This window comes from Hydra viridissima, unplaced genomic scaffold (assembly GCF_058129835.1).
Source record: "Hydra viridissima isolate aposymbiotic clone 2 unplaced genomic scaffold, HvirCarnegie_v1 scaffold_7, whole genome shotgun sequence".
Lineage (NCBI taxonomy): Eukaryota > Metazoa > Cnidaria > Hydrozoa > Anthoathecata > Hydridae > Hydra > Hydra viridissima.
The window spans coordinates 13958033-13975171 of NW_028324306.1; the positions used below are offsets into that span (position 1 = coordinate 13958033).

The following is a 17139-nucleotide window of genomic DNA, read 5'->3' on the forward strand; positions in this document are numbered from 1 at the left end:
ATTTTATCATCATTATTATCATTATTACTTTTTGTGACATAATCTGTGTCAAAAAACCTTTTTAACGGTGTTTGAAACATAAAGGCTTATACAGTACTGGTCATAAGTTTAGAGCCACCTGTTTTTTTCATCATTTTGCGGCATAAGTATGGTGAGGTTAACATTATAAGCATAACAATGCATATAGTAATTTGACAAGGCACGAATCTATTGATATTCATGAATAAATGTGTATTAAACCAAATATAAATATTGATTTTCATGAGTTCATTAATGCTATAGCCAATTTTTGAACATTTAAACATATTTTGGTAACTTTATGATGTATTGGTATCAATGTTTTGGTTAATTCAAGTGTTATATATGCTACTTTTTGGAATATGTACACTAGTTAGATAATGTATTTAATGTTATTTTCGTTTTTATTTTAGAGTTTAAGTGAAAATATTTTCTGAAATGGGCAAAGCTAAAACCCTTGATTCAACTGTTCAGGCCCAGGTGGTGGCTTTGAAGGAAACTAGTGGCTTAAGCCTAAATTATATAGCCAAAAAATTGAAAAAAAGTCGCCATGCTGTACAAAATGCATATAAGAAACATTTGGAATCAAATACATTCACGGACAAACCCAGATGTGGCCGTCCTAGAATGTCAACTTTACGTCAAAATAGAATCTTAAAACGCCTGGCCCTAACAAATCGTTGTCTTTCTTCCAAAATTTTGTCTCGACAGTGGCATGATGTTGGTGGACCTTTAATATCTCCAAAATCTATTCGTCTTCGTTTGAATGAACAAGGTTTGAATGGTCGTGTTGCTATTAAAAAGCCTTTTATCTCCAAATTAATCAGCAGAAGCGTCTCAAATTTGCACACGAATTTTTGCATTTTAGTGTTACTGATTGGCAAACGGTGTTGTGGTCTGATGAGTCCAAATATAATTTAGCTGGTAATGATTCTTGACGTATTTTCGTTTGGCGTCGTCAAAATGAATCATATAACCGGAATGTTTTGCAGAGAACTGTAAAGCATGGTGGTGGTAGCATCATGGTGTGGGGTTTTATGTCATCTTTTGGGCTGGGCCAGTTGTATCAGGTGGAAGGAATCATGAATGGTGCCATGTATAGAAATATTTTACGAAAGCATTTGCTACCTTCAGCAACAGCATTGTTTCCTACAACTTTTCCATTGATCTTTCAGCAAGACAATGATCCTAAGCACACGTCCAAATTGGCTAAAGATTTTCTAGCTGCTAATGGTGTTCAAGTCTTGCACTGGCCACCCCAGTCACCGGATTTGAACCCCATAGAAAATTTGTGGGATGAAATTGATCGCTGCTGTGCAGGCAAATGTGATAGTAATAAACATGAACTTTGGGACTTTATTTCTGCCGCTTGGACAAGTATTACAGCTGTTAATTGCAAGAAGCTTGTTGACACTATGCCAGCCCGGTTGGCTGAAGTAATTAAAAATAAAGGTGGATCTACTCATTATTAATATTTTAATACTCATTTTGGTACTAAAATGTTATAACAATATGTTTTGCATGTTTCAGTAATATATTATTTTGCTGCACTGGGGTTATGGCTTTATTATCTGCAAAAAACTGAAAAAAATGGGGTGTCTCTAAACTTATGACCAGTACTGTAGTTTAGTTATTAATTTATGAATTTGGTTAAAACATTGCATTGCATTGAAGTGATTGAAATCCTCATTTTTCATAACTAACTTGTTTAGCAAAAATTATAATGAAAGCTAAACACTAAAATAAGCCAGCAATTTAATTTTTAATCTAAGAAAAAGTTTTACAACTCTATCACAAAGTTTCGCTAGTCTTATACAAAAAATTTGCTTAAAAAATGTTCTTCAACTTTATTAAACTACTGCGCCATAAAGGTTCTTTTTTATAAGGCGGACATATAGTTGAAGATAGTAAACATTAAATTACAAAGTACATCTTTGACAACCTTAAAGTTAACATTGCAGCACGTAGTAAATAATTCACCCTTAATCGCAAAGCAGTTATTAAAAAAGAAATCATTTCCAATAAATGATATGCAACTCAAAACAGTTTTAGATGTTCATAAAATGTGTTTGAATATAAAGCTGCCCGGCACAAAAATTTAACAGTGTTTAAAAACTAAAATTGAACGTTTCCTTTTTTACCCCAATATGTTTTGAAAAAGTAAAATATGAGAATAAAATATAAAAAGAAAATCAACTTTCGATGTTAAATCACTTCAATTAGCAAATTATTTACTAAACACCCCAAAGGTAACCAACATCTTCTAATACCAAATTAGATCAACATTTATCGCCGCTTTTCCTATTTCGTTTCTCTCTTCTTTTTTAAATTCAACTTTATTAGAATTAAAATTTCTCCTTCCCAGATGACACATAGACTTCCGCCCGATGTCTTGCCGACATGTTTTGTATCAGCTTTGGATTGGCATTGTTTTACTTGATCGGCCCAATGTCGGTCGGACAAATAAAATAAGTTAACTAATGTTTCATCAGAAAACATAATCGGCTTGAATTCTGCAAACGCACCATAAAAAGACCTGTTCTGTGAATGTTTACAATGCGCAGGCATAATGATACTAAGCGTGCGCAAATTATCTCATTACTTTAATAATTCGTCAACATGCGAAAATTGTCCAACAGTTTTCGTTGCCAATATTTAGAAATTTTCAGGTGAAGTACACTTTAGAATATAGTAAACTTAGTCTTTGAGACATGAGTTCTTTATCAAAGTTTATCTCTATAATAAATTGAAAGGCAAGTTTTTTTTTAACTTCGAATTTATTTTTAGACTTACTTTTTAATACCAAAAATTAAATGAAATTTATGCTAGAAATTAACAAAACGTGTATTTTATTATATATATATACATATATATATATATATATATATATATATATATATATATATATATATATATATATATATATATATATATATATATATAATGTATATATCGTCGGGCTGCTGGCAGAAGGTGGTAACTAACATTTTGGAGTTTCTGAGATATTTGAATTTTAACATTTGAAGAACTCTATAAATCAGGAATCATAGGAAAAACACATGTTGAATATTTCAAAATGTTTATTATATTACAAAGATACAGATGCAAAATAATTTTTTTCAAAAAATAAGGAGGTTTTTATAAATTTTAAGAAAAATCACTTCTGCTTTTCAAGACTTCTGCTTTTCAAGAGTTGAGGCTAATAAGAAATTTAAGTGAATAATTTCTTATGATATAGTGATTAAAATAAAGGCAAACCTACTATTTTGTGGCAGACGAAACTACTTTTAATCAATTGTTGATAAACTAACATAATAATAATAAGAACTTTAATATTTAAGACATCGTCTTCTTCAGAGTCATCTTCACCAGACTCTGGTTCCACATCTCTTGCAATCTGACTGACGGGCAGATTATGATACCATTCTTGCAATTCAATAGGAATTATTCCCAAGAACACAATCTTTCCAAGTCATTCTTTTTTGCCTATGGTATGGGAAGTAGTGTTGAGTATCCCTTATTCATTTTTGTAGGCATGCTAAAGTGCCGACCTCTTCCCTTTGTAAATACGTTAATACGGTAAAGTCTTAACAATACTGGAAACAATTTCGCTAAAATTTCTCATACTTTATACATTTTGTTTTCAGCTATTTAACTGTGTCACTATTCTCATCTTTGTTACGGTTTTTTATAACTTTTTTTGATAAATCAGACAAATCTAACATGTCAGAAAATGTCAGTTGATGTTCATTGAATGGTTTACCTTTCTTTCGTTTCCTTAGAGACCGTGCCTATCTGAAAACTGTCATCCAATCAGTTATTGAAAAAATTGGTACATTTTTCTTTTGAGCTTCGATTGCACTGTGGATGGAGTCAACTTCCATGTGAGTATGTCTAGTTTCTAAGAATTTTTGTTCAATGCGATCGAAACGGAGTGTTTGCTCCACATACATAAAAAAGCAGCTATGTGTTGATTTCGATTCTGACCTCCGCAGCAATCTGAAAATAAAGACAATTCTTTAACAGTTTTGGGAACTTGCTTCAGCCAGAACCACAAGGCACTTCCTATTTCCGATCTACCCCTTTTCCCATTCATTTCTGTCCAAACATTGCAATATCATTTCTGTCCAAACATTGTCATTAGGCAAGCGCGATTCGTATATCGTCAAATTTTAGACTCAGATCTTGCGAGAGTAGTACAGTTGAGTACAAGTGTCACTAGACGGTATTTGTAGCACACTTTGGAGATCGAAGATTGCAGATAAAAAAGACGGATCAATGTTCGATCGCTCTTTGTCCGTAGCTTTGGCTAACCGAGCATCTTCTATCCTTTTTCGGTGAAGCTGGTATTCTGTTGACAATATTAGTTTAGCTTCATTAGAGGCACTATCGTGATTGTTACATGTCACACATTGATCCTTCTTGAGTTTAAAAAAAGAATAATTGAAATTCGATGAATATATTCGTCTGTACGATATTGTTGATACTGGAGATTTATTCTGGCTTGCATTCTCTGTCAAGTAAAGATCGTACATCTTTGCAATTGAAAGCTTGGAATCAAGGTACACCCTTTTGCTTGATCGACGACAATAGTGTGATTCCATTACAGGAAACTTTTCTATTTGTGATTTAACAAAATTTATAGAATCAGCTAAGGTTTTATTTGACGGGGAGTGTTTACCTCGTTTATCTGGTCGTTCAAATACTCCCATATTGCTCCGTGTTTTCAATGCGTGGATGATAGGTCCATCAGAAATACTTAGTGTATTTATAAAGAAAGTTTGAGAAATTCGCACCTTTGCGTCATCTTTCTTGAAGAAATAAGACCTGGACAATTGTCTGTTTCCTTTTGCTGTTTGCAATTTCTTTCTTATAGGTAAATTTCGCTCTATATTACCAATGTAAAAATCCCTTTGCCTATCATAATCCAATGAACAGAAAGTTCTACATATTTCAATTCTTTCCTCTTCAGTAATAGGCTGTAGTAAAGATCTTAACACAAATTTTTTTGGAGTGTTTTAGGTAGCCTGGGTGTTGGAGAGTTGTGAATGGTTATCATAAATGTTGGGTAAAAGTATTATTTGTCTACTGTTTCGTCTTGAGGTGCCCCAAGCCTTTTTTAAATTACGAATATTCAGTTTTTTATTTTAGTTTATTAATTTTTGAAATTGTTACAACTTTTTTTTTAAGAACTTTCACTGCCCTGGGTGTTGATACTGTTGATTGTTGAATGTTGATTAGTTGTGAATTAATATCGTAAATGTTAAATTAATATTTGTCTATATTGTTATCTTGAGATGCACGCAAAAGTTTAAAAATTGTGAAAATCAAGCTTTTTTGCTCTTTTTTTTTATTTAAAAAACGTAGCGCTCTATAACATTAATATTTTCTCAGGATTTGTGTTTGTACCTCCATCTGGTGAATCAATTTGAAGTATTGCATATGGCTGACAACAACATTGAATAAATATTATATATTCTATCAATTATATAAATAGAATACAGTTTTGGAATATCAAGGATCGACATTCAACAAAATAAGAAAATGCCGACTCAGACTCGAAATCAGAACATTTGTCCTGTATTTGACGAAACTAAACGGATGAGTAAAAATCTTTTACCACCATACGGGGTTATTATTAAACACTTTATGTTAGTACGACAAGAACTGACTGATGGGCAAGCGAAAGAAGCAACAGTTAATGTAACTTCCAACAAAGTATGTGAAGATCTTGTGCAACCTTGGCTCAGAGGGATGATTCCGGTTTTATCACATCAGCAAATAGTGGCGAAAATAAAAGACTATCATGACAATTTCAGGACACTAATAAAACCTTATAAACAAAGATCCAAAAATTCAAATTATCTGCATAAAATTGAATTATTCAAGAAAGACTTGGATCGTTAGTTTGATATTGCAGCGTGTAAGTGTAAAGATCTGTCAACGTGCACCTGTGAAAAGATTCGTAAAGTTCCAATCGATGAAAGAGTATTCCTGTCGATCAACGAAATGAAAGAAAAATGATAATAGGCAATATTGACATTGCCTATCATCATTTTTCTTTCATTTCGTTGATCGACAACAAAAAAACAAAACAACAAGAACGGAACAAAACAACAAAACAACAAGAACGGAAACAACAAAACAACAAGAACGGAAACAACAAAACAACAAGAACGGAAACAACAAAACAACAAGAACGGAAACAACAAAACAACAAGAACGGAAACTGAAGAGAAAACATACAGATGCATCAAGAATGTTGAATTTTAAGTGTGCAACCAGCCCGAGTGCAGGAAGTTGTGTTTGGCAACAATATTACAGTTCTGATGAATGTGATGATGCTTCTGATTCAGTTATGTTGGAACATTCAGATGACGAAGAAACTGAACCTATAACAGTGCCACTACAAGCTGATACATGTTCGCCAAAAACAAACTCTCAAATGCGACACCCGCTGCCAGTATTAGCTCGTGAATGTGATAGATGGGGAGTATCGGATCGTTCAGTTGGAGCCTTATCGTCAGCTCTTTCGGTTGATTTTGGTATTATTAATGAACAAGATTCGTTTGTGGTAATTGATCCAAGCAAAATTCGTCGAGAAAGACAGAAAAATAGGAAAAGTTTACAAACTGATGCAATAAAAAAAGTTGAAGGGTTGTATTTCGATGGCCGAAAAAACAAAACCACAAATCAAATTATGAAAGGTGATAAACTTCATCCAGTAACAGAAACAGAAGAGCTCATTGTGTTAATAAAAGAACCTGATTCGCAATACCTGGGAAATACTAAAGCATGAGAAGGAACATCGCTAAATTTAACTAATAAAATTGTGAAATTTTTAGATAAAAAGGAGATTGATACAAGCACATTGGTAGCAATAGGTTGTGATGGTACCAATTTTAACACTGGATGTTGTGGTGGCGTTATTAGACTGATTGAAGTACATTTTAAGAAGTCGATGCACTGGTTTGTATGTTTACTACACAAGAATGAATTACCGCTCAGGCATCATGATACATCTAGATGGCGTAACACATGGACCAAATTCATTTTCTGGCCAAATCGGAAAACAGTTAAAAGAATGCGACATGACAGTAGTAACCTTTCAACCCATTGAAGGTAATAATTTGCCAAACATTGATCATACAATATAAAGCAGTTTTTTGCTTGTATCATAATTATTTTCAGAAAAACCACCAAAATCATTGCTTCTAGTTTGAATTAATTTCGTTCATTTTATCATTTTCTTTCTAGTAGATCTAGAGTCTTGAGGAATGCAGAAATTTTTACCGAAAAATAATATCTGGATTTTTTCCTATTAAACAGATCAATAGTTTTTAAAAACTCGTATTTCATACTTTGTATCGCATTTACCTCCATAAGAGAGGTGTTTTTATACAAACCTGCATGCAGTTGAGAATGAAAATTCCAATGTTAAACCTGTGCCTGTCGATATTTGTTAGTGAAGCTTTTTCTGCATGTTTAAAAATGATAAAAATATAGAAAAACTATCTTTAATATTAGTACGAACAATGGACGACAATAATTTGAGCTGTAAATATGCAGATTTTTGAACAAAATTATCCCGGTTATTAACTTTTTTTGTAATATATTCAATGTTAGAAAATCATTTAAATGTTGTTTTAAAGATAAACGACAAAAGTTTTACAACTAATTTATTAACTTGGTTTAAATTCTGTAGTTATTAAAGTCTTCATCATTATTAGTAAGTAAGTTGTTAAGCAAAAAAAAATTAACAAAGAAAAAAAACTAAAACCAGCGAGCAACATTATAAAAACTTAATAATATTATTTAATATGTATTTGCATTCATTGGGCAAGACCGAGCAGTGAATGCCTCAGGAATGAATTAGCAACTGCCTCATGATTAGGAGTAGTAAAATTATTTTCGGACAGATGTCCAGAGCCTATTGAAGACTCACGTAGAAGAAGAAAATCAAGACACAACCCGATGAAAAATTTTCTAAGCACACACGTTGCACACGTATCAGACCGCTAAACAGTCCTTGTTTATATAGAATAACTTAATACTTCTGAGTCATGTATGTTATCCCGAAAAGCCTTTATTTCATTCAAAATTGAAACTTGTTTCTAAATTTCTGATTAAATTAAGATTCTCTCATAAATCTATTCTAGTGTCAATATTCATTTAAACATTAACATTTTAATGTCGGATTAAGATCATGCTCAGTGTATTTCTAGCTTTAATAACTAAGTTCTAGCCTGGTATAAATATTTGTTATACTATTGACCTTATATCTCTGTGTTTCTAGCCTGATTCTTTTAATTCTAGCCTAGTGTCAATATTTGTTTCAATATTGACCTATATCACGGTATTTCTAGCCTGAATCGCTGAATTCTAGCCTAGCATTAATATTTTTTTAAAAATTGTGAGGGCGGTGAATTTTTTTAAATTTTATTTAATGTGATTAGAGAGTATTATAGTGTACGGCGCAGATATGGAAAAAAGCGCGATAGAAGCATCAGACTTTTTAATACAATTTTTAACGCACAAAGCAATAATCAAAATTCTAATGATGATATTGCCTTAATCAATATACAAATAAGAATTAAAAATACTTACGACTGATTTTTTTTTCTCTTACTTATTTTTCTTAATCAATAATATCGATTATTTCTAATCAATATATATATTCTTTTAATATTAATTCATACATATAACAATACATTAATTCTCATAATAACGCATATTGAAAGTTACTCAAATATTTTCTTACCAACTCTTCTCATAAATTTCTTTTTTAAATTCTCCATAAAATCTTCTCATAAGTTTCTCGTTGAATTTTTCATAAATTCTTTTCATAAGTTTCTCATTAAATTTTCAAAAACTCTTTTTCTCTTAAAATCCTCTTTAAAATCTCTTAAAATTATTTTCTCATCAAATTCTCTCAAAAGGAGAATTTCACAAAATCTCTTTAAACTCTTTTCTCTTAAAAATCTCCTTCCCTCCTTCTCCATTAGCTCTTTTTATAGTTTTTGGTTGTTTATCGTTGCCTTACTCATTCATCATTTACTTATCATGACAGGTTGAATCAGTCTCCATATGTACGTCTTTTAGCTGTTATTTTTAACTTTTCTTCTTTTTCGATTTATCATGACAGGTTGAATAAGTCTCTATGTATACGTCTTTTAGTCGTTATTTTTAACTTTTCTTCTTATACGCTTAATCATTTATTTATATGACAGGTTTTACAAGTTTTCTTTTTATTAGTCTTTGTCTCAGAAAGGGTACAGAACTTTCGAGAACTAATTAAATTAATATCATTGTAATTCTAATCGTGCTTGCAAAAACAGTTTTAAACATTAATGATGTGACTCACTCATTGATCATGTGTATCCACCTGGTATTTTAGTTGACTTGCTCTTTTCTTCGTTCGAATGTTATATGCTTGAGCCGGGTGAAAACTTAAAAATAATTTTTACAGTTTTCTCATTTTCTCTCTTCACAATATTGACTTATCTCTCTGTGTTTCTAGCCTGATTCTCCTAGTTCTAGTCTAGCGTCAATACCGTTTTAATATTGACTTATCTCTCTTTGTTCTTAGCCTGATCTATTAGTTCTAGCCTAGTGTCAATATTCGTTTCAATATTAACCTATATCAAGGTATTTCTAGCCTAGTTCTCTTAATTCTAGCCTAGTGTCAATATTCGCTTTAATATTAACTTATATCCGTGTGAGTCTAGCCTGATTCTTTTAGTTCTACCCTAGCGTTAATACTCGTTTAAATATTGACTTATTTCAGTGTGTTTATAGCCTGATTCTCTTAATTCTAACCTAGCGTCAATACTCGTTTTAATATTGACTTATTTCAGGGTATTTCTACTATTGGTTAGAATTCTTGAAAATTATCATATTGATAAATTTCAAGCATTGTAACCAACTTTATCTTGTTCCATTTAGACTCGTTGGAATGCTTGCTATGCTTAAGGGTATGTTTGAAAACAAAGACTTCCCCACTGGTTTCTCTGATTGGAATGTAAGTAAATCTTTTATTTGGTAAACTTTCTTAGTTGATTTTGATGAATTACCATAAAAGGATTTGATAATAGCAATGGTACCAATAAAATTTTTCTGCATTTTATTACTTACTTTTCAGAATTTAATTTTAAAACTTAATAGTTGCTCTGGTTTATTTTGCTTAGACAACTCTGTTCAAAGCTCTCTTAAAAGAATTGCGTGAAAGCAAAAACTTTAAAGTAAACCACTCAACAAATATTCTTTTTGGTGTCATGGATTTGTTATGCATTCTTTTGGAGAGTTTCTGATATTTTTCTTTCTATTTGAAAGCTTTCTCTTTCACGTGCGCATAAGTGCTGCTTGCGCACTTTCATCATCTTCTAGCGCAGTCAATATGGAGAAGAGAAGTTGTTTTTACATGTTTGGAGAGGGGTACATTTAGGGCTTGAAAAGTCAGAAGATCTTACAGATTTCACAGAGTTTAGGCATAAAGATAGTTTGCAGTTCAAGGTAGGAATGAATTAAGTGAACTTTGACATAGGAAAACAACTTAACATACTTTAGGAACAGTTATTTGAACTTAGAGTTTACAAAAGTATTATAAATTAAGCTATTTCTATGTTTTAGAGGCTCTTTTAAAAATTATGCTCCAGAAAAAGAAATTTTTAAGTTGCATACAATAATTTCTGCTTCATAACAAGTTTTTCCTTTCATTTTGTATACTAAAGAACAGTTATATATAAAGTGGATGAATAGCGTTCCAAAAGAAGTATATGCTGTATGGAGAATAATGGCTGCAATGGCTGATTAGAAGCGTGTTTTTAATGAAGTTCTGACCCCTATTGCTGAAAGATACTCCTTGACCAATTTTAATGATTTTTGATGGGCATATGAAGCATATTCTTTAGAAACAACACAAAAAGTCATTTTTTTCATATCATTGCTAAAATCGGCAGACAAGAAGGACGTCTTTCAACAAATTAAAAGTTACATTGAATTAGCTCACAAGTTTTTAATGAAATTTTAATAGGTTTATCTTAGTTAACAATAGTAATCTTACATTTTATATAAAACTGGATGTTGCAAAAACCTTAAAAACCTTCTTCTTTGAACACTATTCTTAGTTATCATCAAAAGTAGATTACTATATCCCAATTTACCTTGTTCATCCTGTTTACAGTATTTGAAATTAAAAAAAAATCCATTTGATTTTATTTGAAAATTAAGAAAGAAATCCATTAAATATTTTTTAAGTGTTGGTTTGTTTTTTTCGATATGAAAAGCTCAAAAATCTGATTTTTAAAGTTGCTTTCTTTTAGACTACGCTATTACTATTTCATTTGTTATCATTGGCTTCTATAGGAGATTTAAAAATAATGCGTCTAGACGTTCAAAAATATAAAGAAACGTTTCTGACGCATTGTGAGCGGATTTTATCAGTAATTAAATAAAAAAAAGATGGTTATTAAAACCAAATTGGAAATTTATCGGTATGCGTTATTTCACCTTATATTTTTGATTTGTGTTACTATTTGCTTTTCTTAAATTGTAATAATCACTTTTATTGTTTGTATGTGCAATGTTCTTTTTGTTAGTCCTGTCAATAAAGGATTCCATTTTACTTAAATTAAGCTATATAAAAGTTACAAACGCAAATATAATAAAACTATGATAATTCTGCAGTTTGACTTATAAAAGTTTAAAGAATTAGAGAACTTTGGGCTCTGAAAAATCTATCAGCGGCCAAACTATTTGATATAGATATGTGTTAGAAAAAATTTTTAGTGAATACTTTCAATTAAAGATGAGATCTATAAAATCTTAATGAAATACTATTTTAATGGGCAGTTTTATGCTTGTATAAAAGATGTCATAACATTAAAAATGGAGAAAGAATGATTAAGTGCAAGTTTTTTTTTGTAAAGTATTATATTAGTCTTCGTGCAAAAAAATGTGAAGATTGCATGAAAACCTCTTTAAATCTGATTTATTGACAATTGAAACGCTCCTAATTTATTTAATTGACATTAAAGCGCTCTTGATTTTCTCGAAAGTTACTGCTTGCATTGGTTTTTGTTAAAAGTTATAGGAAAGTTGTTTTTTTCACAATATCATCAGTATACCCAGGTGCAAAATTTTCTATAATTATATATAATAGTTTAGTAAATGATAACCTTGCACTCGTATAGTTGTATATTATCCTTCTAACCCACACCATTCTAACTAATTATATAATATAAATAAAACCATAAACATAATATAAAAGAACACTTGGAAACGAATTCAGTTGTTCAAACAAAGTTTGTAAAAATTCATGCATTAAAAACTGAAAAAATTTAAATTGATAACAGTTCATTGTAGCTGAATTGCTACTCCTGTGTAAATATTTTTATACAACAAACTATAATAGAACTTATAATCTTACAAATATAATATTGAGGACTGCCATATCCCTTCCCATCTCCTATTGCTTGTCCCTCAAGCATATACTTAAAGGTTCTATTCTTGAATAACCTTTTGATAGCATTAGCTTTAGAAAGAATGAAAAAATTTCAAAGAGGGAAGGACTACCAGTATTCCGAGCAAAATAAAATTCTGTTGTATTAATTTCTAAATATTCTGTTGTTTTTTTTTTTATTGTCATAACAGCATTTTTCTCTTCATTTGGCAAAATCTTGTAATACCAGGTTCTAAAAGATATCTAATTACATTAATATTAATTTATTTTTAATTCTAATTGAAGTTTGACTGTTTTATGGTGTAGTTTTTAGTAGTTTTTTTACATTTAATTGTTTTTTACTAATTAATGACGTCAAAATTGTTCATATTTAGCTTAATTCAAGTGAAAGTTTGATTGGTTTATTTAAAGTTAGTTTTGATTGGTCAATGTGAGATCATGTTGATAGATGATTGATATTATAAGAGGCCTTTTTTTTGTTTTATACATGAATCAATTTCTACAGATCAAAAATATGAAGAAGAATTGGGTTATCTTATCTTTTTGTGTTGCGTGTATATTTCTCAATGTTCTTGATAGCAAATGCAATTTTACGATATTAATTATGATAATTATGTTTAAAAAGCTTTCAAGAAAAAAATATAAAGAGCCATTCGTTTGGCTCGTTTATTCCCCAAGTTTCTAGCAGAGATCTTTGGTTCAAATAAGGACATGTTGACATTTTCAACAAGAAAATACTCGAAGCATTAACTGAATGAACAGTCTTTGTACCTCATCTGAAAGATTATTTTTTCTGAAAAATTTTATAAAGGAAGAGATTTTATATTTCTTCTGAAAAATTGATTTTTCTATTCATAAAGGATTTCCTTTTCTTCTGATAGATTTATAAAATTAAAATATCTTGAATAATGTGGAGAAATTTATAGCATGTTATACGATTACGGGTTATGGCATGTTTTTCAAATAATATGTATATTATCTTACAACATCTAAAGATCGCTATTGCGTGAAACTTTAAATGATGTTAAATAAATCGAGCTACTTATTTAGTTTGTTTTATGATAATCTATTCTCTCTACTTATACTATGCTGCATTAAACAAGTTAAATCCAAAATATCAATATATATATATATATATATATATATATATATATATATATATATATATATATATATATATATATATATATAATTAATCAAATCCAGAAAATGTAATTTTAGAAATGTCTGTTTATATATTATATGTAAACAGATAGTTTTAAAAATCACCGCATTTTTGGATTTTTCTCCCTGATTTTCTCTAACTTTAGAGCAATCCAGTATGAAGATGCGTTCCAACTTAGTTTATTTGTTGGACAAAAGGATAGGCGATATTAAAACTATCGATCTGGTTAAGATAGCTTTATTCTTAGAGAGCTAACTGGGCTATATACTGTTTAAAGTTTTTTAATCTATTGCTTTTCTGACGTAGTGGATTGTCTTAAAATTCAGAGATTCTCCTTTTGTGTGACAGAGAAACAAAAAGTGATATGAAATCCGAAGAAAGTTTCATATTACATAAGATATAAATGTAAGAAATAAATATGCAATAAATAACTGCCCCCAAATATACCGTGTATCTGTAATGTAAAAGTTTGTGCGCAAATGAATGTTTAAGTATTCGAAACCCATTGCTAAAATAACGATTAAGGTTTACTCAATGTCTCTAATTTTATTGTAATTGTTAATAGACCCACTTTAAACTTGAAAGTATGAGATATGTAAATAACGTATTAAATGTTATATAAAAATCGACGTGTAATTCCTATGGCTGCATATATACAGATGAATATGTCGAGATTAATCAACAGTCAATCAGCAAAAACAATATCTTAACAATGTTTCTTGAAATTTGACTGATCCAATACAACAGAGGCAACTTGCGAAAACAAAATAGATGGGTGAACATTTTTGACCACTTGAAGCAGCAACACCTAGCAACATTTTAAAATGCTTTTTATATTACACAGGTGGGGAACTTAGATCTTTTATAACAATTAATTGATCATTTATTTGTTTGTTGACACAGTCAACGATAAAAATCCTCTCTACTATTGCTATTTAAAAAAAATGAAGATGTTTTCACCGCTCAAATTAAAGAGCTTTGAGCCTTTCTTTAATAAGTTGTATGAAAGGGCTTACAACACCAATCTTGCAAAGAGTTTGGCACTAATTCTAATTGACATAGTATTCTTCAACTGCATCTGAAAACGTAAGCTAAGCTTAATATGATCTAAATGCATAATTTAAAAATTTTCAATTAGAAACTGATTTGAGCCATTTAAATTCAAAATTTCAAAAAATCTACTTTTGTTAAGTGAAGTTTTTTTTCAGAATTTTGAACAAAATGTGAATTAATCCTACAAACTATTTTTTGTGATTTTAAAAAATCTTTTGAAAGCTAAAAGACCAATAGTTCAATAACTGATGTTATAATTTCTAATGAAAGTTTGTAATTAGTAAAATCTTCGTCATTAAAAACTTGTTCAGCAAAAGGTTTATGTAAGACTAAGGTAATTGAATTAAGAATAAGAAAAAATTATGTCTAAGACTGAGTTTTATTACGAAAAAAAAATTTTCATAAAAAATCTTCAACTTCATTGAATTTATTTGCTGAATGGGTTTTTCTGACCAAGCAGGATAAACTGTTGAAGTTGACAATACCTATAACTACAAACTTCATCCTTGACGACCTAAAAGTAAACTTCACAGTTTCTTTGAATTGTGATTTTTTTTTCATCCAAAGATATTTTTATCAAAAGAAAGGAAACCAGTTTAAGGTGGTATCCAGCCATTATTTTGGTAAAAAATAAAAAATTTCAAAAAAATGTTGATTAGACAATGAACCTTGTAGAATTCAATAGTACCTTGTAGAGTTCAATGAACCTTGTAGAATTCAATTGAACCTTGTAGAATTCAATTGAACCTTGTAGAATTCAATTGAACCTTGTAGAATTCAATTGAACCTTGTAGAATTCAATAGTAAAAATATTTTTTCCAAAATAATCTTAGAATAATAAGAACACTCTTCTTAAACACCTTCAGGTATATTTTAATCACATAGCAACGACCATAGCAACCTTTTTATCCTTTAAGTTAGTCCCTAATAACTAAACATGCCAAGCCTGTAAATATTCTTTTTTAATGTTTTAAGTTTATATTGGTCTAAATGTCATAAAACTAAGTCACATTGCTATTTTTAAACGGTGTAACATTGTTTTGTAGTCTTTTTGAATTCAGATAAAATAGTGCTTTTAATTTTTGTATCTAACCTATTACAGTTTAAGGTTGAAAAGTAAATTATGGCAAACAAAAAAAGAATAATAAGACCAAGAAAAAGAAAGTTTAATGGCAATCAGCATAATAATTCCAATAACACTAATAAGCAACAGAAATATTTTGCTCTTCAGAAAATAAATATAACATTCGCTATTCTAATTATCTTGGGGACGGAGACACTACCTCATTTAGCACAGTTATTGCATAAAAACCTTATGGTGATGACGTTGTTCCAATAAAACTAGAATGTATTTGGTATTACCAGAAGCGTACTGGGAATTGACTACGTCTTAAAAGAAAAGAATTACGACGGGTAAAAATATCTGACGGAAAAGGTATATCTGATAAAGGTCGGTTCACGGATAATGTAATCAACATCTTGCAAAATTATGTTGGAATGGCTATTCGGCAAAACTGAAATAGTCTTTTGGAATTGAGGAACTCCGTAATAGCTTCCATTCATCACTGCACTAAATTCACTTCTGAAGAATATCGTCATATATTTTGGGTGAAAAAAGCTGGTGTAAATGGCAGTCTGATATAGCAACTTGTCAAGTTACATACAAGAAAAAGGTAAATTTACCAGTTGCCATTATGGAAAAGATTAAGTCAGTATTTCAAGATCTACCAAGTACTGATATGCTTATAAAATGTTTGCATGGCATGACTTAAAATGGAAATGAAGCGTTTAATCAATTAATTTGGAACCGTTCCCTTAAAACTATATTCACCTCTAAAGCTGTTGTTGAAATCGCTGTTTACTCTGGGACCATTACTCTTATGATGGCTTTGCTAAGTTATCTTCTGCATTTGATGCTCTTAATATTAAATCTGGTAGTTACTTTGAAATTGGTGCAAGTAAAAAAAACTCCATACGGTTAAAAAATATGAACAAATAAATGTCAGATGAAACAAAAAAACGAAGAAAAAAATTAAGATCTGTTAGAAAAAACTTTTTCGGACAAAAATTAGATAAAGAAACTGCAAATTATTATTGTTCTGGTGGTTTTTAATGATTTATCTGAGTAGTGTACATGATCTATTATTTTAAAATTGATTTTTCTCAAGTTCTTTTTTTTTTTTTTGAGAAGCCTTAGGAAAACAATAATATCTCAATAAAAGAAACATTATTTTAGCTTCAAATTTTCAGGATATGTTCATTATTAATGTTTTGAGTGCCTGAAGCTAAAAAAAAATAAATGAGTGTTTTATCGCTAAAAATTTTTTTTTCACACGACTGAGTCTGCAATTTTTGATCATTTAAATTTTTTCAAAAAATACTTGATTCAGGTACAAGCTACACTACTATAATAGCATTTTGCAAAATTTCAACTTTTAACATT

General features: G+C 30.1%; 1 protein-coding gene across 1 annotated transcript; it reads left to right on the top strand.

Annotated features, from left to right (window-relative positions):
- The first annotated feature begins 456 nt into the window (after positions 1-456).
- Positions 457-939, top strand: LOC149886248 (uncharacterized). The gene has a single exon (XM_090094347.1). The coding sequence runs from the start codon at positions 457-459 to the stop codon at positions 937-939; it is 483 nt and encodes a 160-aa protein (XP_089950473.1).
- Positions 940-17139: the final 16200 nt, after the last annotated feature.

Excerpts from the sequence above, each read along its gene's own strand:
- LOC149886248 (XM_090094347.1), top strand. The coding sequence starts at position 457 with ATGGGCAAAGCTAAAACCCTTGATTCAACTGTTCAGGCCCAGGTGGTG.